At 32.3% G+C, this 24,351-nt stretch overlaps 2 protein-coding genes across 6 annotated transcripts in view; one reads left to right on the forward strand and one right to left on the reverse strand.

Moving 5' to 3' along the window:
* Window positions 1-55: 55 nt before the first annotated feature.
* LOC132742370 (dual serine/threonine and tyrosine protein kinase-like) lies at window positions 56-22,798 on the reverse strand. Of its 5 annotated transcripts, none has more exons than XM_060730746.1 (18): window positions 22,663-22,789; window positions 15,656-15,726; window positions 15,295-15,395; window positions 14,358-14,501; window positions 10,726-10,870; window positions 10,121-10,189; window positions 9,508-9,655; window positions 8,700-8,871; window positions 7,767-7,907; window positions 7,158-7,358; window positions 6,434-6,546; window positions 5,768-5,867; window positions 5,367-5,549; window positions 4,954-5,113; window positions 3,799-4,513; window positions 3,143-3,434; window positions 2,726-2,842; window positions 56-2,563 (listed from the first exon to the last, which is right to left on the reverse strand). In XM_060730746.1, the coding sequence occupies exons 3-18, from the start codon at window positions 15,346-15,348 to the stop codon at window positions 2,279-2,281; spliced, it is 3,039 nt and encodes a 1,012-aa protein (XP_060586729.1). In that variant the 5' UTR covers window positions 15,349-15,395; window positions 15,656-15,726; window positions 22,663-22,789; the 3' UTR covers window positions 56-2,278. The 5 variants fall into 5 exon arrangements, with proteins under 5 accessions (XP_060586729.1, XP_060586730.1, XP_060586732.1 ...); XM_060730747.1 differs by having other exon boundaries at window positions 15,656-15,720; window positions 22,663-22,750; XM_060730749.1 differs by lacking the exon at window positions 15,656-15,726 and having other exon boundaries at window positions 22,663-22,798.
* LOC132742386 (uncharacterized) overlaps window positions 16,050-24,351 on the forward strand; it is a 32,825-nt gene continuing 24,523 nt past the window's right edge. Inside the window, exon 1 of the mRNA XM_060730778.1 lies at window positions 16,050-16,536. Coding sequence (XP_060586761.1) covers window positions 16,204-16,536 — 333 coding nt within the window. The 5' untranslated portion in view covers window positions 16,050-16,203. The remainder of the gene's footprint in view (window positions 16,537-24,351) is intronic.

A 24,351-nucleotide genomic window follows, 5' to 3' on the forward strand; every position in this document is an offset into this window, starting at 1 on the left:
GAAGTTTAACAAATATCGTGTCTAATGTTGCAGACAAATTAAAAACAAGTCAAAATATTTTCATTCAATATGTTTTTATTGCGCCATTAAACATCTATAATTTGATACAATGTATGTGTTTTCTTCTTACTTTTGGAAAAACAATCTTTTCTTTTAATCCTAATATTTTACCATTGTCTCTTGCTGTGTATACAAATATATATTTAATGCAGATTTGGTGACAATTGAAATGTTTCCATAATTCGGTGACAAGAAACTTGTTCTATATACATTGTACATTACATATGTTGTTTTATTATTCTTATGTAACTGATAAATTTGTCGAGACATTCCATGACCTATAAAGCACATTTTATTTTCTCTCAGCTTGATATTATATATAAACAGTCAATAATTATCTTTAAGGAAAAGTGGTTAATGAAAATAGTATAAAACATGAATATTGATCACAACAGCCTATGCTTGTGAACGTGATTCTGAAAATGTCACACATATTTTCATTGTTTCTATCATGACCATATCTCATTTAGACCTGGTTTTGCTCTCTTTCATTGACAGGAATGTAAGAAGCTACGAAGTTTTATGCTTAGTGGATATCTGTAAACTTGTGTTGCCATGAATTCGATATTTATCCAACGTAACCCTAACTGTACAACATACCATTATTGATTTGCATTTGTATAAAATATAAAAAATATAACTTTTTAACCTCTTTCATTTATTTTCATTAAATGAAGATATAAAAACAAGCATTTCAGAATCATTAGTTCAGCTATCTAGAATATGTGTATCCTTAATCTTAAATTAAGACAAACATTTTCATCTAAATTGATAATGAATTATAGTGCAATTTTATTTGTTGTCTCCCTTTAATCGGATAGATCACAAAAGATATGATTAAAACTACACACACACACGCACACACGCACAAACGTGCACACATTACCGGTATGTTATGATGAAACACAGTATACACAGTTAACTTAAAAAATGTTATAGAAATAAAAGTTTTAAAGCATTGTATTGATAACAAAACCTATTATGAAGAAATCTTTTAATTTGTCTATTAAACGACAAACCAATTAGATGCCTTGATTTCTGCTAAGGTTTGATTTCTAGATAACAAAATCAATGTCCAGATAATCGACTTGTAATTATGTAATTGACGAATACGTGCAACAAAAACCTTGTCTGACTGTCGCAGCAACAATTAAAATGCTGACTTAGCATTTCCACATTTAAACAGTAGTAAGTAATCAAAATACTCAATATTTATACAAAATAAAATAATATTTTAGTAAGGAACTCTGTGCATGTTATGTCAGTAATTATTTCCTTTTTACCATTGTTTTTATAAAACAATTAAGATATCTCAGTTATTGCCATCATCATCATCATCATCATCATCATCATCATCATTATTATTATTATTATTATCATTATTATTATTATAATTATTATTATTATTATTATTATTATCGAACTGGGATATCATTTTCTGAACAGTTTACTCTACACAGACACAATTTTATTTATATGTCTAAGCTTAAAGTGATGTAGAGAGTCGTCCAGGGTGCCTCTCCATACATGTGTGTATAAGCAATTGTATTAAACGAACAAGATAGCTTCAAAATTAGGAAAACCTTGACAACATGAGCAACCTTGTTCCTCAAGTGAAATTTCTTGACCACACTTCCAATAGTTATTGCTTTCCAAATATAAAAAACAAATGTTTTATCATTATTCAAATCCACGTGTTCCAAAACAGATCACGTCAAATTGCTAAATATTGAAGGAACACTCTATAAAGCAATTTTAATAAGAACATAGTTGGTCGATATTAGCTAATGTTTACTTACACATTTCCAATAAAGTGCTCGTTTAAAAGCCGATGCAATTAAATGAATTAAACACATGTTAATTGTTGACGTTAATATTGTTTTTAATGATAAGTTTAAGCATCTGTTTGATGTGCTTACACTGAAAACAATAAAGACACAAATGGAGAATCATATCTAAATATAAAATCACATCTTCTGTTTCAAATAGGAAATTTACATAATAAAAATGTTGCTACATTGATTGAATATCATATCATATTAATTTATATGCATTGTGACGTTCAAAGTCATCCTATGAAATACACAACGGTTTAATAAATGCTATATAAATCACGAGTATTAATCTGTATGTCTAAAATAATAAACAACAAAAAATAAAATAAAAAAATAACTAAAAAATGTCAATAATAATACAATGCGGTTTATTATTATCCATTCTACTTTTGCATATCACGCAATAATTCACTAAAGAACTTGCAAAGAAATTCAGCATCTGGTCTTTTTTCTGGTTCGTAACTCCATGACGCTTCTATAATGTGAGCTACAGCTGGTGGAGACTTACAATTAAGTTTGAGGGATGGTCGCAGTCCCTCCTTTATAGCTTTATCTAGTGGTCCGAACAATTGTTGTTGGATGTAGTCTGCCGCATCCTTTCCGTACCACATCTCCCATAGCATGATAGAAATACTGTATATATCAGCCTTGTGGTCATAGTTTTGTGACTGTAATTAAATAGACAATTTTTTGTGTAAAGAATTTGCGATTAAAATAGAAATCGATATTGAACTTAAGATTTTCAGAATCATCAATGACGTAAATTGTAATGGAGAATCAGGGATAAAAGTATCAATGTGAGGTGAAGTAAATGGGAAGGCAAAACGTACTTGTAAAAGAACTTCCGGTGCCATGTACACTGGACTTCCTACCATACTGAATGCTATGTCTTGCCCCTGTTTCGCCAGCCCGACGTCCGTCAATTTTACTTCATCATTTTCCGTGACCTATTTTAATGATAACCAATAATTTTAAAGAATTTTATAGACTGATGCAACATAAAAAAAAGCATTAGCTTAAATTTAAACTAATATACTTAACAACATTTATTTTAGTTACATAAGTTAATATATTATATAAAAGATCTGGAGAAAGGGTAATCCTTCACAAGTATTTATCACAATTAACCAAAGTTTTCTGTAATGGTTATTATAAATTAACCAATAGCTCTTACTTTACGTTGCAATGCAATGAGATACGTATTTTTATTAAAAGATCAACATGGAATACGATAGATGATTTATTACCAAAACATTCTCCAATTTCAGGTCTCTGTGAACGAATCCCTTTTCATGCAGGTATTTCAATCCAGAACAGATTTGCAGCGCAAAATCATACATCTTTATCGCTTCTTTCTGTTGAGCGAGTCCCGGTTGTAGTTTCCCAGGATTGTTGACGTCCACACCTATAAACTTCTGTTTAAGAGTGCACTTGCAAACTTCCATTATCATAATCCACTGCATATCTTTTTTGCGTTTGGCATCTCTAAATCTATAGCAGGCCCCATAATACTTGATGACATTTCGATGTTCTAGCTCTCTACAAATCAAAATTGAAATTAGTTATCAAATTTGTATGGAATATATTTTACAAACCTAATGCAAAATGTGTCATAGAATGATCATGAGAAAAATAAGTGTATATTAATACAAGAACTGTTAGGAAGCTGATGATTATATAAAACTTAAATATGGTATGCATTCAATTTTATATTCATCTTGAATATATTCAATTTTATTTTCAACTCAGCACGTAGTGATAGGAATAAAACTGAACAAAATAAAATTTTATTTGAAATTGAGTAACGATTTTATCTATAGAACATATTTTTCTGTCACTATACATGTACTTTTACTGTACATGTTTTAACCAAAGTCGCTCGACTGAAAAAATACCGACAAACCTCATCGTTCTGTCTTCAAGGAGTATATCTGATACAGTGTTCTCTTTCACTGGATCTCTGTTTACTTTCAAAGCAACAGGTAGATTACCGCGTCTCGTTGTTTTCATTTCTGCAATGTAAACATCTGCAAAACTCCCACTACCGATAGGCGGATCATTACCATCCCATTTTAAATCTTCCAATTGAAAATCGAACACCATCACGTAGTTGACATAGAACAAGTCAAGCTGGCCCAGAAGAGTATGGCTTGTATATAATAGTTTTGGAAATAGGTCTTTCAAATTAGCTTCAGTATCGTTCATTTCATCTCGCAGCATTTCCATTAATTCTAGATCTGCTTTTAAAAAGTCAGGTATCATTTTCGCCACTGTGTCAATGCCTTTAATAAATCTCTTGAAAAAGGCGTGGACTTTAGTAAACAGATGTTTGCTCTGAGTTATATTGTCCAGCACCGCTTTCGTTGCATCTTGCATTTTACAAACGGTTTTTTGTTGATCTTTTGACTTATAATCAGAAAATATTTTTTTGATAGGTTTGTCCCCCGATTTTAGAGAACATACAGAGGAAATTGCGCCTCCAAGACCTTTAAAACTTCCAGAATCCTCATCAATACTGGCTTCCTTTGCCTTTCTCCAAATTTTATTCGGAGGTGCCTGCTTTTTGATTGATTTGTGAAGATCTTGCACTGTTTTCATATCTCCATCCAGAAGTGCACCTACAATAAACCATAACAAAACATTCTGAAAAGAACAAATATATTTTGTCACGATATCTTTCAATACATTGTAGACAAAACTTGAAGAATATTGGCAGCAAAGCACTCGTTATTGTTTCCTATCTAATTTGAAACTATTAAATTCCCGGTTTGATATGCTCTTGATAATTAACCTTTGTAGACGGAAGCCGATGGAATCAGAGACATTATTTTCGTATAAGGGATCCTTGTAATTTGGACCCTCAGCATACATACTGAGGTATTTAATCACACCTAATGTATCCTCTCCTGAATCGATTGCAGTATCTCCATAGAATAGAGGAGTTAAAAGTTAAAATCACTATGTATGAGGAGAGTGATAAAATCTTAAAGCTAATTCAAACTTCATAATTATTAACCACATTAACATAATTATGATGTATTTAAGAAAGATCCTTTACCTTCTAACTTAGCTATCTGATTTTCCATGAGTTCAAAGTCCCGTTTACAAACCCTTATAATTTTATCCTTGATGCCACCAACTACTTTATTTTCTCTCTCCCAGAAGTTCATTTCTAATGCTATTTTGTTTGCAATAGCATCCAATGCGTCTGCTGCAACCTAAAACAAATTCATTTTGGATAAAAATGATTATTCATAATATGTTAAAATATAAAATTAAATGAAAACAGACATTTTAGGAATGAAAAAATTTCTTGTGTTGGAAAAAATAATAAAAAAATAGCTTAGGAACATTCATTAAGATTTCATTTGAAAAAGGAAATATTTTCTTTAACAATGGCAGTCTATGTTGTCAAACTCTTAAATATAAATGGTTAGAGAATTGTCAAGATCTTGGATAGAAAGTGTATACCCTCTTCCCATCCCTTGGGCATTCACTTGGTTTCCAGTTGAACAATCGCTCCGCCAACTCTCGTGATTGCAAGGCGTCAATTACTGTTTTTGATACCATTTCCGACTCGTGCGTAATAGTGCCCTTGAGGTAAGATATGCTTTCTTTTGATTTTGATTCTAACGCAGAGATTTGCTGCTTTATCTATGGAATAAGCACTTTTATTAGACATATATCTCTACATAAATATTATTACTTTTTACAAACAAACCACTTAATGTACCTCAGTTATATCTTAAGACAAACCAATACATAAATTGTTAAATAACTATCATCTAACGGAAAGGACAGAAAGGTTATAGTCTTATAAATTTTATAAGGAATTTTCAATTAACACACAACCAATACAACAAGTAATTAACCTGTTGAAGTTCTTCTTTGACCTTTTCCATTGATTTTGCAGCCATAACTTTTGAAACTTTCAGGGAGTAGATTGTTCGTTTAAGCACAGCTGTTAGCCACCTGAAAATATTTGTTCAATTATCAAATATGGGATGTAACAATTTTACTAGGTTTTAAATAAACGATGTTTCATTTTTTAGTTTTACACATACAAATGAACATAAAAACACTTCAGCACTAGCTAGGAATTGGGTAAAAAAACGTAAGAAGCGATCCATAATGTATTTTCTTTTTGCAATAGTTCTCGTACCAATTATGTTTCCGAATAAGGAATAAAACCGCAGAAACATACGAGTGTTTTGTCTCACAGAGCAACATAAATATTTGCAAACTAACTGGGACAGATGCAATCAAACCGAGTCTGCAATTCTCTTGTAATTTTGTTGGGATTGATGCTTCCGAGGGATCACTTTGTTTCCAGATTTTTAGATTTTCAATCCATGACCCTAAGGAATAAGTTTTTACAATAGTGAGCATTCCATTCTAAACCATGCTTCTAACAATAGTTAACTTGAACTATTGAAACTTGTCAAGTATTGTTTTGAACTACGTATGCCATTAATAAAAACTAATAGAATAATTTTCTCCCAATGACATGACGGTTAAATTTTAAAGCAAGATTTTACCTATAATGAGTATTTAATCTAGATCTTAGACTATCTGGCAATAATTGCTCCACAAGGTCCATAAGCTGTATATATTCCTTTGTCATAGTTCCATATCCCAACCCTCTCTTTGCCTAAAATAAATAGATTGATCAGTTATGATTCTTTCTACTTCTGACTTTAATCTTCAAACCGACACATTTAGGGTTTATACGATTTGCACAAGGTTAATCTCAAACATTTTTTTCCGTACAAATGCTTTCAAATTACACCACTCCTCCAATGAAAAGAAAATAATCACCAGAAGAAATGTCAAGATGAAATGATATTTTAGAACTATGAATAAATGAATTTATTAGAAATATACAAATGGATCGAGCTACCGATATTCAGTCTTTAACAGAATAACAGAATATTTACTCTTATCTCAGTAGATAAAGTGTTATAAAGCGATCAAATAAGCATTAATGGTGGTATAGCTTTTCAATTGTACGGACAAAGCAAGACTTTTTTCAATTTTGACAAATTTTCTTGATAATAATTGAATGAACTCCTGGAATGTACCTAACTGTACCGAGAATGTAAACAAAACCGGGTGGGTACATGAGTAAAACCATCAATGTCCGAATATTAGTTAGTTATAAGCAGCTTCCCCAGATAGAATATTTAACGTCCTTTGTGTATAAAGTCCCTTATGAGACAGAGATGGCTGGTAGGTATTCATTTTAAAAGAAATATATACTACCTCTAACATTGACATGTAATGAACTTGAGAACGTTTCAGATCAGTATAAAAACGTGACAATTTTTCACAAGTATCACGTTTGACAGCTTCTTTGTCTTTGTCAGGTACCATATCCCATCTGTTACACACAAACATTGTCGACTCAGCATTGTATCCCTCTTCACCTGCGCTGTTTGTTACCAATCGCATGAAATTTTGGAGCTGTGATGAAAGAGAGTTTCAAAGATGAGTTTATATTATTCGAACAAAATGTCTAAATTTACATGATCGAATTAGTCACGTGTACTCGGAGGAAACTACATCTAAGAAAAAGTCAAAATAATATCTATGATACTTTGAACGAATTACGTACATTTTTAACGTATATCTTTTATTAAGGTTTCTTCTTTCCTCATATCTTTAGCATCATAGGTTTAAAATAAACTTGAAACTCTAGAGGCTTTGGTACCACTTAAGTCGATAATATAGGTTTTGGATTGTGGGATAATAATCAATTCATTTTATGGTCATAATCGACAAAAACGTGTATGATTTTTTCTTGTATTAGACCAGCTATCCAATATCGAACACATTAATTTCTTTTGCATAATGATATTTTTTATAACATACCCTTCCTTTTTGGACCCCTCCAGCGTTGGCACTGTTAATGACATAGATAAAGCCGTACGACTTGGACAAGTATTTCTCGGCATATTTGGCCATGTTTCCGCCGCCACCTATTCCAGGGGTGTCCACAATTACTATCCCTTCCTTTATTGAAATAAATCATTACCAAGTTTAGGTATTCACATTATAAACAACTATTATACATGTATATACATATTCTCTCTCATATTTACTTAACAAAATAACTTTGTTATTTTTGTTATAGTTATATTTAATTAACCAAATAACAATGTTATTTTGATATGTTTCTTCAATCAGCAGAATCATAGTTCTATGTTAAACAGTAAAACTGATGAAATTGTAGTCTCATACTTTTGTCTGCTTTTGCTGTTTGTGCTGTTGCTTTGAGTGGTTCAAGTATAGAACTAATGAAGATGATGAATAGTATAAAACGTGGTTCGTCTAAATATGAAAGCTAGTACATTTCTAAATCGCTTTAGGTATTATTGTGTATTCAATTTTTTTATGCTAGTTTTTTTTTAATGTTTGATTAAGTTTGCTTTTCACTTGATTCTGTTTCTACGTCAAACCATCAGATAATATCGCTACATATAGCTTTAAAGCTTGAAATAAACAAACTTTAAATAAAAAAAACAGTGAAACATTTTCAATGAAAGTCTGTCTACATAATTTCTATCTGTCTCAGTTTTTTTTTGTTTTGTTTTTTTGTTTACACTGAAAATTAAAACATTCGTTATTTCCTGGAGGTATATATCGCTCTGTACATTACTTAAAGCTGAATTTCTCTTGGTTTATGCATAACAATATTAAAATGAACAATTAAAAATTGTACATTTTAGTAAAACATGTTTAGAGTATCTCAAAGTACTATAGCTTCTATTGATTTAATTCTATTTTTGTATTTTTGAAACATACCTCAAGCATTTGAAATGGCCAGGTTACTTCAAATCTCTCAAATGGTGAGTCGCCATCATCGTCACTCTGAGAAAGAGCGGTTTGGAACTTAAGTAGACCAGACTCTGATCTCAAGTCAAACATAACTGGAGATGGCTTCTTGCCTTTCCTATTGTCCTCTGATATTGCCGATCTGCAAATATTTTCAGTAAGAAAAACAACTATTTTATTTTCTTTAGGTGAGCATTAGACGTTAACAAGGAAAAAAAAACGATTTAGATATCTAACAATGGGAAACCATAGGATCCGACTTGTCACGAAGACGAGCGTCTGACTCTTAGTCATCAAGATGAACTATTCGATCGTGGAGGTCTGCAATGATTGTGTCGCAAAAATAAAGTTGTGATATATTGATGATTCGAACAAGTTTCCTCATATGGCAATAATACTGGTTAGTTCTAGGAAGCGGACTCGATTAGTATATGTTGCAAGTATTTGTTTCTGAATCGAGCAAAAAATAAAAAAAAGTTAAGCAGTCATATTATTGTAACAATAGTATTATTATAGTAATATTATACAGTCATATCACTTTTATACGGCATAGATGTCATTATTCTAACAGCCAAATATAGTCAATAGCTGCATCTGTGTAGTCCTACTACTATCGTATTGCATATGTATAGCTCAAGTCATAATGGATGGTGGCTTATATTTTAACAGTATGTTCGCCCACAAAGTAAAACTATCCGTAGTTTGTCATGAAATAACTAATTATGTCTACTTTTTCTCAAATTGTTTATCATTTAAGTGAAAGATTGTTACACCATACCTATAATAGCCTATTGCTTCTTTCCGTCCATCCTTATTTGTTCTTATTTCACATATTGTAGTTGTACAGCCGAGTTGACTGGTTGGCAACAGGTCGATGCCACCTAGCAACAGGTTGATAAGACTACTCTTCCCTGATGCTGTCTCCCCTATAGAAATAACAATGGGCTTAACTTTAGTTTGACTATACTGTCAAATTAGATAAGTAATAATAAATAAATCAAGTGCAGTGTTGCATATGTAAACAAATTGTATTTGCTTTCTTGCCATTCGAGATCATTGATTTTCGTGCATTTAGTATTCAATATTGAATACCGCTTAAGCCAGTGCTAGTTGGGCATGAGATGGTGCATCTTTTCATTATATCTCATCTTACAAACAGACTCAATGGACCAAATATTTGTTCCTGGTTTCATTGCTTCCGGTGTTGATCTTCCATTTTTGAAATTAAAAATATTTAGTCAGATTAATTTCAGACAAATTAATATATCATTGTTTGATATTTATATAACAAGTACAGATGCTTGACACAAGAACAATTATTATAACAATTTAACATATCTTATTGACAAACAGAAAGCAACAAGAAGAAACAGAAAAGAAATAAACGTTACCAACAACAAGAATGGTACACTCGCTTCTCTTAATCTCGTTTTTCCTTGCCTCAAATTCATTTTCTATTCCTGGATAATAGAAAAAGCACGTGCACGTTTATAAATGAATTGTTTAATAAGTACACGATTATACCTTATTTTTTATTCAAATTAATTTATTTAATCTACTTTCAATAAGTGTTATCTAGAACTCGGAAATGTGGGAAGCTTTTTCGGTACAAAGTTTACCGATATAGCTTCACACAGCACTACCGCGTACAATAAGTACAATAAGTAAGACAATTAAGTCATAGTGTTGCACTTATTTCCGAAACTGTAACTGTTGAAGTTTGTTTGTACCCTCGGATTAACTGGGGAAAGCCAAAAATATTCTTAATTCCGGAGTAAGTCTATTATAGCATTCGTCAATTCCTACACACTCAAAACATGTCAAAATAAGTATAACTTTAAAGGATTACTACATATCAACCAGGATACTTTCTTCAAATGGCTAAGTTATGGACCGGACGCGAAATTGTGACGAACGGTGGCCATTTCTATAATCCACCATTTTCTTCAAAAATAATTGGGGAAAAATAAAAGTATGAAAAAGATCAGAACTCAACCTGGAAAAACTTGGTTCAAATCCTTCTTGTATTTAGGCGGCAGTTCACCGAACAGCTTTTGTGCTGCATCATATTTGACGATCAGTTTCTGCTTGTTAACATTGTCATCTTCTATAGCCTTCTTTAATCCCTTTGCTGGCTCTTTCTGCAAGTCAAATAAAACCATTAAATAGATGAAATGGTAACCTTTGATAACGGGAAGGCAAACTAAGCCTTATGATGCTGAACGTCAAGGACGCCGTAAAATTGAAAAAAAAATATTTTTAAGGCACGTTTGTAACATCGCTTTTCATTGGATAATCACGACATTAATATGAACTCTATAGGCGGCTGCTATCTGCTTATGAAGTAATTTCATTTTATATATCAGTAGTATAAATTTGTTATAAAGATGCTTGACTGGCTATGTGGACGTATATAAACGGTTATTTGGAATATAATCCTCGCCTGAAGTAATATAAAAGCCCATATATTATAACTGACATTATACATATGGTTTGATAAAGACTGTTCATGGACTGTAAAGATAATGTAAGCTACCGCCCACCGGATTTAGCAATATTCATCATTTAAAAAAAATGGGGAAATTATGAACCTATTTACATCCATAGATGTGTTCATAATTCTTTTTTAAATTGTTATGATGGGAACAGTTATAGCTATAAAAGTTACAGTTAGTGTTTTATTCAGAAGATAAGGATCAATATATTCATTCAAGACAGTACTGACGTGCAAGTGTTCTATTATAAGTTCTTCCCTATGTATTCATATATTTGATTAAGTGATTTCTGTGTTATGAAAGGTTAAATGGGACAAGGCATATTTGATGGTGCTGGTAGATTTCATTCCAGATCATGGCAGTAAGCCACACTGAAATTACCAGAGCGCAGTTCAGTCACGGCATAATTCCTGGGCAGGCTGTTAAGCAGTTTATAAGTACTATTTTGCAAGGAACTGATAACCGTTGTACATGCCATAGCAAAAATTTACCGTCCGAATGACGGTAGAAGAGATTTCATTATCAATCACAACCAAAGTGACCAGCACCGTCCGGGAATCGAACCCGGGTCGCCAGATCCACAGTCGAACGCTCTAGCTATTGATCAAGACCAGGCATACCAGTAGTTTATGTTTTATATACAAATGTTTACAATAAGGTAGCTTTTCTCACTTTCTTACACGGTACAAGGCACTCGTATTTAATTGCAAAAAATGGAGAATACAAGATAGACACTTCATGAAGTACATTTAAAGAATTTCCATTAACTCATTATTTTCTGAATATTATATGAAACTGAAATATTTGGAAATTTCATTTAGAATACATATGCCTAAAATCCGGCTCATTAAGCCTAATTGCGTAAGCTCTTGGTTGCACAGTGACATTAAAGTGGGTTTGTTGAAAGATAAAAGACCCCCCCCCCTCCATATACCACTACCACCATCTCCCAACAAAAAAACAAACAAAAAAACAAAAACAAAAAACCACAAGAAACGCACAAATTGCATGATCACTTATAAAGTTATAGCATTCATATCTTTAAAGCAGTCTACCAAAAAAGAAACACGCCTTAAAGTATAATAATTACACATTTAATAGACGTTTTGGCAATTAAATGGCAAATCAGTGAGATAATTTGATTTACATAAAAGTCATGGTTTGAAGCCCAATAATACTTCCGACTTGTTTGAATTAAGCTTAAGTTATTTACTTCACAAGTTTTACCTTATGTCAATACATAACTCTATTTGCAAAATATGCATATTGTTATAAGCACTTTAGCAAAGTTATTATGTTTACCGCGTTTACCTCTAAAGATTTTATGGAAGTCTTAAAATACTGTAAAACACTTATTATTCGCGAGAAATTTATTTTCGCTAATATTCGCGAGTTTTCTAAGACGCGAATTCATATCTCTCGCGAATATTTCACTTTGTCTATACACTTGTCCGAAAATGAACACTATCCGAAAATACGTACACATGGATATACATCTACGGGAAAGTATCGAAACCAGTTCTAGTTACATCATGTAGCTATTCAAGTGTTGCAGCATATACATACCGTACAGATTACTAGTATGAAATATATACCTGTAACAATTTGGTATTATTGAGGAATTGGAAAAAAAACTTTTTCGCTACATATTACCTGTGTCAAGGAAGGTAACTGTGACTTGCACTAGAATTAAGTATAAACAAATTAATGCGTCTCACAAAATTTAATGGTATTTCTACAAATTGTTCTAATTGGTACAAATACTTTAGCACCTGCGAGTTGTTTGTATCATTTCTATTTATTGTATCCTATTGTATTGTACTACAGTTTTTAACACAGTGAACACATATCAAATAATTATCAAACTTTATTGACATATTTTTAGACAGACGGTTTCACTTAACAAGAAGATTAGCAAGCTATCAGAAAAAATCGATACAGATATAAATGCATTCGTTGCACAATAAACGACGCAAAGTTAGTGAACGGAAAGGACAGAAAATATCTGAATGACATCGGGTTTCCGGTTTCACATTTTTCGGGAAGACGCGAATTCATGTTGACGCGAAATAATTATTTTGGACATTTTGCCTCAAATTCGCGAAATAAGGTTCTCGCGAAAAATAAGTGTTTTACAGTATGCGTAATGTCTTCTGATCATGTACTGAAGAAAATGGTTTTGTCAAGGGGAAATATGAAACTGAAACCAAAGACAGACAGAAAGATACAAACAAATGAGTTAACAGTGTTTATATCTCGATTTCGCAATATGTCGACTTATCTTAAAGTTAAAAGAATGCGTATAAATTTTATTTGCATAAATGATTATGAAATAATATCTATATGAATTTCAGAGTTTTAAAGTAAGGCACGGTTAAAGGCCGATAGGCCTAGAGTTTTTAACACAAAGCGTTTGCACAAAAAACATTGTCCGCCAAAAGATGACTAAAGAATCTACATATGTAATTAACAACAGAGCAAGTTACCACTGCATTTCCTGTTTCTTATAGTCTGAAATAGTTGTATATAGTCTAAGATGGTCCCAAATCATTATCCTTTAATCTGCTGGAACCAAAAGTAATTACCCTTTGTCACCTTATGGTTGTAGGCTATACAGCAATTTTTTAATCTTTAACTCATAACTAAGGCATTTGATGACAGAATTCACACTCACCAATGAAAATCCTAAGATCCGAGACAGAGCTCAGAACATCAAGCCCAACTTTCACATTCGTGAAGTTTGACCGGGCTCTGTTCTGTTGGGCCGTGTTGGTAGACTATATATGATGATAAATAAAACTTACATAGTGTATTTAGTGGCCGAGTGGTTAAGGTCGTTGACTTCGAACCACTTGCCCCTCACCGCTGTGGGTTCGAATCCCGACAGGGACTTTGGATTCTTTCATGTGAGGAAGCTATCCAGCTAGCTTACGGAACGTCGGTGGTTCTACTCAGGTGCCCGTTCGTGCCTGAAATAATGCACGGAAGGGCACCTGAGGTCTTCCTCCACCAGTAAAGCTGGAACGTCGCGATATGACCTATACTGTGTCGATGTGACGTAAAACCCCCCAAAAAAACAAAAAAAACATAGTGTATTTAAGATATTCAGCAGTCCAAGAGTTAAAATACCTACCTGTTTGATTTCTGATATAGACACGCCCTTGTCAAGCTCTTGTATGATGATCCTGATGGCGTCATCTTTATTTTTGATACCAAGCCCCTTGGCGTTAACTCCCAGAAGCTTAAACACTTCCATGGCCGTTTTAACATCCGGTATCTACAATATAATTTAATGAAACATCAAAAGATACAATTGCACATAGAAAATACTTGTATAATCTGTTTATGAGAAATGGTGAAACCTACACATATTACGTTATTTTTTTGTTTTTTCTTTCTTATTGTACTGAAAAAGCATTTCAAATATAAAGGCCATTGTTATCCGGATTGCAAGACCTGGATTTAATATTTATGTATAAAATGCTAATGGCTTAAGGCTAGTATTTCATTTTCATCGACAAATGTATTTATATGAATATTTTAAGGATTCAAGTTTCTGTAAATATTTGACCTGGATTTAAGAAATTTGTACACATACATTGTATTACAGTACTATAAAACTATGTGGTTGACTAGAAGCGAACTAAATGCATTAAAAATGGTAAGAAAACTTCAGTTTTTTTACTCTGTTTCTTTCAGCATCATGCATTTTAGAGTGTTGATGAATTCGGGAAATATGTTCAATTACTTTACTTTAAAATGGGACTGGCAATGCGTGAAAGGACTGTAAATTGCCGCATGAATAAAATACAATGTATATTTACTTTAAAACAACCTACTCAATTCATTTACAATAAACATTTTAACTTAAAGCATAAATGTTTACAAATGATCCATTTAACACATGTTGCGCGTTCCATCATTTATCAAAGCTTGAACTATTATGTTTAATGCACATCCCGACAAGGAAGATGGGTTTTATGTATCATATTACTGTTTTAATACGTGTACAAAATATAAATGTCCCCTTATGTGATTTTTTTTGTAGAAATATTTTTAAAATCACTCACCTGTAATGCATTCTGCTTACTCTGAACGTAAAATTTGGTGTCTTGTGGCGCCATTGTCTCTATCTTCACCACATTATGCGCATTAGACTAAACCTACAATCCTGCAAACACACATTCAATATTTACCTTGTATATCTATAATATAACGAAGTTAAGTCACTGTGTTATATATATTTACACTCGGGTAGAGAATTTACTAAAGCGAAACACCGCCTTGTTAACGCATCCGGGCAATCCAAAAAATACCCGTTAAATATTTTTGCTATATCATAATAATTGTTTAGAACAAATGCAACTGTGATAATCTCGCGGTGTAAATAGTAAGATTAAGTATGAAGAAAGGGTTAATAGAATGGGTTACCTGTCTCGCAGCTACTTTCGCTTTTGTATATTCTTATAATGATGACTGTGCCGATATTTCACAATCTACAACTTAAGACTTGTTTAATAAATAAACATTGAATTGAATACTTAAACATTAGTCCAATGCATTAAATGAAACATAAAAGAACGTAAAAAAGCGGTTTAAGATACGTTTTTATTGATTTTCAAAGTGTACGCTTCTCTATTTTGAATAAGACTGCAGTCTGGAACAATGGAGCACAATAATCATATGACACCCGAGTACATAGCGATTAAACCATTGTTGAAAGCAGAATAATAATATTTTAACGAATAAATGCTCACAAATTAATCACGTGTCTTCTGAGAAATTATTATTGTTATAAAAGTATAGAGTAGGAGGCATTTACATTAAATGTAAGGTTTTTCCTTATATCTACACGTGAAGACAATGTAATAACGATCGCTTTAAACTATTTGTAATGTTTTACATCTGGTACAGTACACTTTAAATAGTTTGTTATATAAGTACACCGGAACCGATAAAATTTACATAAAATATTAAAAATGACTTCCGTCATTCCTACAGTGGATGACATAGGCAGAATCAGGGACATAGAGGCTGCTAAGAGGGCATGTCACAACATTAATATACCGTATAGTAATACAGATACTTTTGATGAGCTGCTAGAGAAGTTGACAATTAGAAGTATGATTGAAGAAGGTGAAGAGGAGTTTCCATCTCTTGATGAGATTGATGAGCTGGATGACATTTGTGGCGTTCTAGAGATTTGTGAGGACCATAGCGTTAATATAGAAACATTGGAAGACTGTTCAGAAATAAAGGAGCGGTTGAAACTCGAGTTCTGGCGGAGGAAAGGAACATCTTTCAAAAAAGAGGTGGGTAATAAATTGTTTATATATATATACCTCTTAGAAATAGATAAAATGTTGATGTATTCCATATATTGCATGTTTTTCTTTAATGGATGATGTTTATGATGAAAGATTATGTTATATTGATTTTGATAAATGTATTTTTCCATTTAAATTGTAATTTATGTTTAAGTACTTAATTTGACAAATCGCACACACATATTTCGTATTGTACTCTACAATGTGTACTAACCTCAGACTATAAGACCAGAACACAACCGTAAAACCTATATAGTAGTATGAATAGGTTTTGAAACTGTGTATCTGTCTAATAAAATCAATATTGTACTAAAAATGTATAATGACCTTTTTATTTCCCACCTCATTACTTTGACCTAAGTACTTTGACTACAATAAGGGTAAAATATGGATTTCTTTAACTCTGAAAAAGAAAACGAGGCTAGACTGGGTAAACTAATGATTTGATATAGATATTGTTGAAAATGAGAAAAGGCTAAAAGGAGTACAATAGTGTTTTGATATATGATAAAAAATAATTTTGACTAGGGAATGAAAACGAAGCTAAATTGACCAGATTTGATCAAATTATGATAAATGTTGGTGTATCACATGGTGTAAAAGCTGGTGGTATGAAAAGAGTACACTACTTAATTCTATCGGACAAGTACACAGCTGTAAACACTATATTGGATGAGCCGCTAATCGAATTCGATATAAGTTTTGCAGCTGTGTACGAGTCCAGTAGTATCAGTATTGTTTTCATCAATGTTTAATGACCTCTTTATTTCATACTACCATTTCTTGACATTTTCACAGAACTTTATAATTTTCATTTAAATAAGACTTTGATAACGTTATTTTTAGTATCAAGAAATGACAGAGGGCTATTTTGGGAGCAATATGAATTTGATATGAGCTTTTTGGACATCGGAAATGAAAACGAGTCTATATGCGATACGGTATGGATTTTATATTGCTTAAATGGACTCTGTAAATGAAAAGAGGATAAATTGATATGTGATATTTTGGAACATGATGTGGTACAAACGCTGAAAGTGCATTGATTATATTTATAAGGTGTGAAATAAGAAAATGATATGACAATAAATGTTCATTATAAACTTTATCTTTATAATAAATGTACATAAGAAACATTGTACAAATAAAAGTACAAATAGCGCCTCGTAGTTTAAATAGTTAAAATAGTTTGGACAGCTGTGTACTCTTCCAATAGAATTCAGTTTTGTCTTCCAAGACATCTTTATTTCACACCACCATTTTTGACATTTTGATAGAACTTCGTTACTTCAATTGCAATAATGATTTTTGAACTCTCAAAAATTAAATTGAGCTTAGATAGAGTATTACACACATTTGATAAAGATATTTAGGTAATTACGTACAATATAATTTAGGATTTAACAACAAATATACAATTTAAAGTCTAATTATATAATAAATGTAAAATATAAAGACTAATTTGACAATCAATGTACAGTTTAAACTCTAATTTGCCAATACCTGTACATTATAAACTATAATTTGAGAGATAATGTATAAAATAGACAATAATTTGACAATCAATTTTCAATTATATGAGGTTATTATACTATAAATTGTTGAGTACAATACTAAATTATATTGGACGAGTCAACTATTTTGGACGAGTCGCTAGTTCAGTCTGAGCTGCGAACGAGTCCAACAGAACCATGTTTAATGACCTCTTTATTTCACACCACCATTTTCTTTATATTTTGACAAAACGTTGTTACTTCAGTTACAATAAGAATTTGATATGGATTTTGGACAGAAACAAATGTGCACGGGGATAGATTTGGTCCAATATGGATTTCATATCTACCTCTTGGACTCTGGAAATGAAAACATGGATATAAGGGTGTGATATGGATTTGATAAATTAACAATATTATGACTTTAAATATACAATAAAAACTGTAATTTGACAATAGATGTATAATAAAAGCTTTGATTTTACAATAAATGTACAGTTTAAATTGTAATTTGACAATAAATGTATATAAAACCTCTAGTATGTAGTTTGAATTTCAAAATCAAGTAAGTCATGAAACTAAAAGACAAGCTTTGACTCAAGAAATTAAACTCAAACTTAAAGAATTTTTTGAAGCAATAATTTTGCAAAATATTTACGTATATGAACTAAATAATCCGAGTACGGTAATAATATAAAAACATTTACATATAAGCACCCCCCCCCCCCCGCGCTAAAAAAATCAAATAAAAGTGAACATAAATTTGAATCTTGAAAAATTTAATATATGGTAATGTCTTAAAATTATATACGAGTATCAGATGTATGAATTTAAGGGAAGTAACCAATGTCTTTCACGAGAAATAGAAACCAAACTTCAGTAACATTATAGCATGTTATAACGTCAAAGTACGAAGTCACGAGGACACCACGAGTATCTTATTCAAAATACACTGTCTGTCAAGGTCAGGATGGTTTTTATATTATAATTACACGGTTTTTATTATGTATTTCCCTTCTTCATGTCTGAATGGTTGTCCTCGCTCAAATTTCTGTACACGCTAACGTTTTTTCTCTCCTTATTTAACATTTGAAAAGAACAAAAGCAATGACTTGTCAAACTTTTATGACAAGTCATTTTGTAATAAGATATGGAAATCATTGAAATAAAAGAATTTAACTCCATAGATAAGATCTAGGGGATAATATGTTTTCTTAAATCATAGGTTTATATTGTTTCCTTTGAGGAATTCAAAAAAAACTGAAATATAACACAAAACATGCACTAGAAAAATTGTACTGTGAATATTGATCATCATCATCATCATCATGCGTCGTTTCTAAGTGCCAACAAGTTACTACATTAATGAGAACAATTAAACATCAGCACTTTTTCGTCAAGCATTTATACAGTCTTCATTTATTGAATAAAACCTTTAGGTTTTGTTATATATTTCACGGGTAATTGAAATCCTATAGCATTTGAAAAGAATATCTTAGTATATCAATCAGGAAGTATGCGATATTTCAATCTTCTTGTCAACTTAACATAAAGGATTGTTTGCCGTCAGAGGACTTCCGTGTAAGAAAAATTGAAGGGTATTTTTTCCTTTTATTTTCTACATAAAAGAACTATACACCCGTAAAGAGGAAAATACCTAGGCGCAATATTTCCCGTAGATATCTACAAATATTGAAATCTATAACTTCTAAAAAATAACACATATTGCCAACAATGATTTAAAAAGATATATTTTTTATATATTGTGCGTTTTTATAAATGCCCTCAGTTCAAAATAAAGAAGAAAAATGGTTCTCTTATCTTAAGGGCGTAGCCACGAACGGAGAAACATATGATTGATGGTATTCTATAATGTGTTTCCAAAAATGTTGTTTCGTGTACCAAGTATGTTCTGGTGATGAAATAATGTTAATATTCCATACTTTAGATAACGCCTCTGACTTTCTTACAGTTCCCCCCACCCGCCGACTTTCTACACTTCTAACTATTCCGAACCTCCCGTAATAATCCGTACCCCAAGTAACCTCACCTGATTTGCGGTACCTTTAGTGTTTTCCAACCCCAAGACATTCCGTGCTTCTGGTTACCTTACTGGACGTTCCGTTCTTCTAGTAAGGTCCCTTTACTTTCCGTACCTCTAGTCAGCTATTATATCTCTGGTTATCTCACCAGACTTTCTGTTCTTGAAGTAACCTCCCCTGCCTTTCTTTTCCTAGTTACCTCCCCGAGATGTTTGTTCCTCTGCTTACCTCCCCTGACATTCATTACCTAGTTACCTCCCCGGAATGTTTGTGTCTCTGCTAACCTCCCCTGGGTTTCTTTACCTAGTTACCTCCCCGGAATGTTTGCTTCCCTGCTAACCTCCCCTGAGTTTCTTCACCTAGTTACCTTCCCTAAATGTTTGTTTCTCTGCTAATCTCCCCTGACTTTCTTCACCTAGTTAAAACCCCGGAATGTTTGTTTCTCTGCTAACCTCCCCTGACTTTTTCACATAGTTACCTCAATGGAATGTTTGTTTGTTTCTCTGCTTACCTCCCCTGACTTTCTTTACCTAATTACCTTCCCGGAAATGTATGTTTCTCTGCTAACCTCCCCTGACTTTCTTCACCTAGTTACCTCCCCGGAATGTTTGTTTCTCTGCTAACCTCCCCTGACTTTCTTCACATAGTTGCCTGCCCGGAATTTTTGTTTCTCTCCTAACCTCACCTGACATTCTTTATCTAGTTACTTCCCAGGAAAGTTTGTTTCTCTGCTATCCTCCCCTGATTTTCTTTACCTAATTACCTTGCCGGAATGTTTGTTTCTTTGCTAACCTCCCCTGAGTTTCTTAACCTAGTTACCTTCCCGGAATGTTTGTTTCTGTGGTAACCTACACTGAAGTCCGTGTAAACTGTGGGGATTGATAACGACGCTTATACATACTTGTTTATTTGATCTTATTGGATTGCTTTGCATTACTATAGATGTTTGTTTAATTTCTATATATTGCAAACTTCCTTTTTCCTGAACCAATCAGCGTTTAGCATTAAATTGTAAGAGGAATAATCAATAGATTGTATTAAATATTATGGACAAAGGCGTTTTGTCAACTTATTCAGATACCGATTCTATGTCGGTTCATTTGTTAGAAAAGATAAAAGTGTTTTTGGAAACTATGCAGCATATCAAATATTGTATTAATTGACGTTATGTACAATGTATATACAAGTATTTCTTAATCTCATGTTGTAAACATTCACCATGTATTTGATATTTACTTATGAAAAATATCCCTTTAAAATAATTGTTTGTACAAAAAAACAACAAGCCGATACGTAACTAAACAGAGAAAGATTAAAAATTATCGGAAGCTTTGTTATATTCCATAAAGACCTAGGGGAAAATTATAGTTCAATATTCGGGACAATATAGTCACTACGCGTCTGTTTATATAAAACTACATGAAATTATTTAATACTTCATACAAACTGACAATATGTAAAAAAAAATCACAAATGGCGGCGAGCCAAAAAGTTCAAAAGTTCAAGTTGATATTTTAAAATACATGATAACACTTAGTTTCGCACTAAATGTTATCAAATTCAAATATCAGTGTATTATTTTCACTTATTCGAGTGATAAAAAGAAACTGCCATACGCTGTCAGATCATATTACTTTTTACTAATGGATATATATCAGAAATACGATAACTTTCCCCTGACCGATGTGGGTTCGAATCTCGCCAGGGACTTTGATTTTTTATGTTATTAAGTTACACGCAATCTAACAGAATGCTGGTGGTTTAACTCTGAAGCAGTAAAATAATGCACGGAGAGGCAACTGAGGTCTTCCCCCACCCACCAGCCAAGCCGCGAAATTACTAATATATGATCATTACAGTGAATTTAAAAATCTAATAAAAGAACGTGGTAAGACATGTTTGATTAGAATAATAGTAATAGAAAGAGCATCGAGACACGAGGCTTTCTGATTTGTACGAGGAGGCATTGATAGCCCACGAGTAAAACTCAGATTGTCGAGTGGTGTTTTGATGTTCTTTCTCTTTTGTGTCTCATGCAAAAATAAAAAAATACACGTTCCCTGTCGTCACAATATCAAACCTCAGAAAAATGTGACTAATGTTTGAGCATCTGAATATGAACTTTTCTTTGTCACCCCAGCCCACCCCCCCCCCCCAAATGAGCCAATCAACGAGCAGCCTCTAGACAGACAGTGAGTTCAGGTTACTAATACCTGTACTCCATTTAACACACTGTGCATGTATTGGTATACGATTTAACTCAGACAGTAAAGTTTCCAAACTAAGATAAAACTGAGTTTTATATAAATGCGGATATATTTTATTATTATACGACTAATTATTAACATATACAAGTAATTATTAAGATATATACACTTCATTTCATTTAAGCATAATTACAGAACATGTGGGAACATGGTGTTGATGAATAGGACTCGTACCCATAATCCCATGTTTGATAGATATACGTCTTAATCACTAGACCTCCGTTCCTTCATTTGACAACTTTTTTAAGATAAGAATTAAAATTAAAAGTGACTTTATTCTCTAATAATAAAATAAACGCAATTACTTACATTTGCCTTTACGATTTCCAAAAAAGATAGCATGTTCAATGACAAATAAAAACCTCAATTCGTATATCAAATTTGCAAAGTGAGCGGTCGTGCCAGTCGCTTCATTTCAATAAAAGAATTCGTTAAATAATCAAGATTTTAACTGCATTCAGTAGAATATTTCTATTATTGACTTTAAATTTCCAAAGCAGGAAGTGTACTTGAGAAATCGCACTTGTATTAATTCTCCATAATAGAGCCTGAAACTTAAGCCTTTGGAATTTTTTTTCAATTGCAATGAATGTTTAATGATCAAACATAAAGATAATAATAGCAATAGTCGATGTAAATTGCACGTCGGGTATTCAAGCTACTTGTAATGTTTCTACATAATACACGAGGAGTCATTTCAAAAAAATGTGTAAATAGGCTGACATTGTGTAACAATCATTTCAGTTCGACGGATGTTACATTATGTTAAATTTACAGAAGAAAAAGGAAAGCCGTGACTAATTAAAAGAAAGCAGCGACAGTAAAATATGCAATATGCGAAATATTCAGTTATTTTACTTAAGAAATTTTACGAATAAATCAGACATTTTATGGTACCAATTTTTAATTAGTGAAGCGTGACAGATTGAAGGATTCTTTCGATAATAAATTTATAAGGGTAATAAAACAGAATATTAAAAAAAAATGTCACAAAGAAAAGGACTTAGATCAAAGGATATTGATGCTCTTGATGATATCCTGGACGCTCTGGATTTATGTGAGGAGTTTCAGGTTCCCTGTGATAATCTAGACACATTAGATGAAATCAAGCGCCGTCTATGGATGCACTATAATGTTCTGAAACAAGGAAACATTAAAAAACGGGTCGGTTTTTTACAGTCTCGAAATGTATTTAAAACTATAAATGCATATCTTCATAAAAATACATATACTGAACCAAAAAAGAAATTTTCGCAAAGTATGCGCCAGTTGTTCAAGGGTACCACTTTGATGTACACACTTATGTACATGTAGTAGTTTGTAAAACTCGTTTTGTTTGCAAAATCGGTCAGCTAATCCCCGTATAAAAGCCCGATATGTTTATTCAACGTAAAAATCGAGTTTCAAAGGGATTGAAAAACTGTACTAACATATCTACATTCAAACTTGGAGAAAGTTTCTTTTTTGTTTCAGTATATAACACTTTAGGTTTTTCTTATTATCATGTATCATTTCAGTTAAATTGGAGGTCCGACCTCTTGACTCAATATCGGATGACTGCTTGATGCTCGGGCAAGGTGTAGTTTGAATCAGAAATCATGCGGTATTTGTAGGCGGTCACTTGTTGAATAATTGATAATTACTGATTACTTATCCAGGAAAACCGATTAGGAAAATCAACTGTTCAAAAAACAAAATTCAAGAAATAAAAAAAGCAGAATCAGTGTTCAAAATATTTAATAATTTAGAAAGAAATTATTCATTTACATTATGAATTAACAATGCGAAACGTCACAACTATCTCTAAACATTTTCATTTATTCATTTATTTATTTCTTGACATTTAATTTATACTCGACAAAATCAATACGTGTCTTGCCCTATTCACGGTGCCATTACTCTTATATGTAACTTAAAAATGTCCTCGTTCACTTAACATGTATGTTAGTATTATATATCATGAATTAGAAGCAATTATGCCCAACTGTTGCCTCTAAC

Source organism: Ruditapes philippinarum, unplaced genomic scaffold (assembly GCF_026571515.1).
Source record: "Ruditapes philippinarum isolate M1 unplaced genomic scaffold, ASM2657151v2 ctg1363_1_1_1_1, whole genome shotgun sequence".
NCBI classification, from domain to species: Eukaryota; Metazoa; Mollusca; class Bivalvia; order Venerida; family Veneridae; genus Ruditapes; species Ruditapes philippinarum.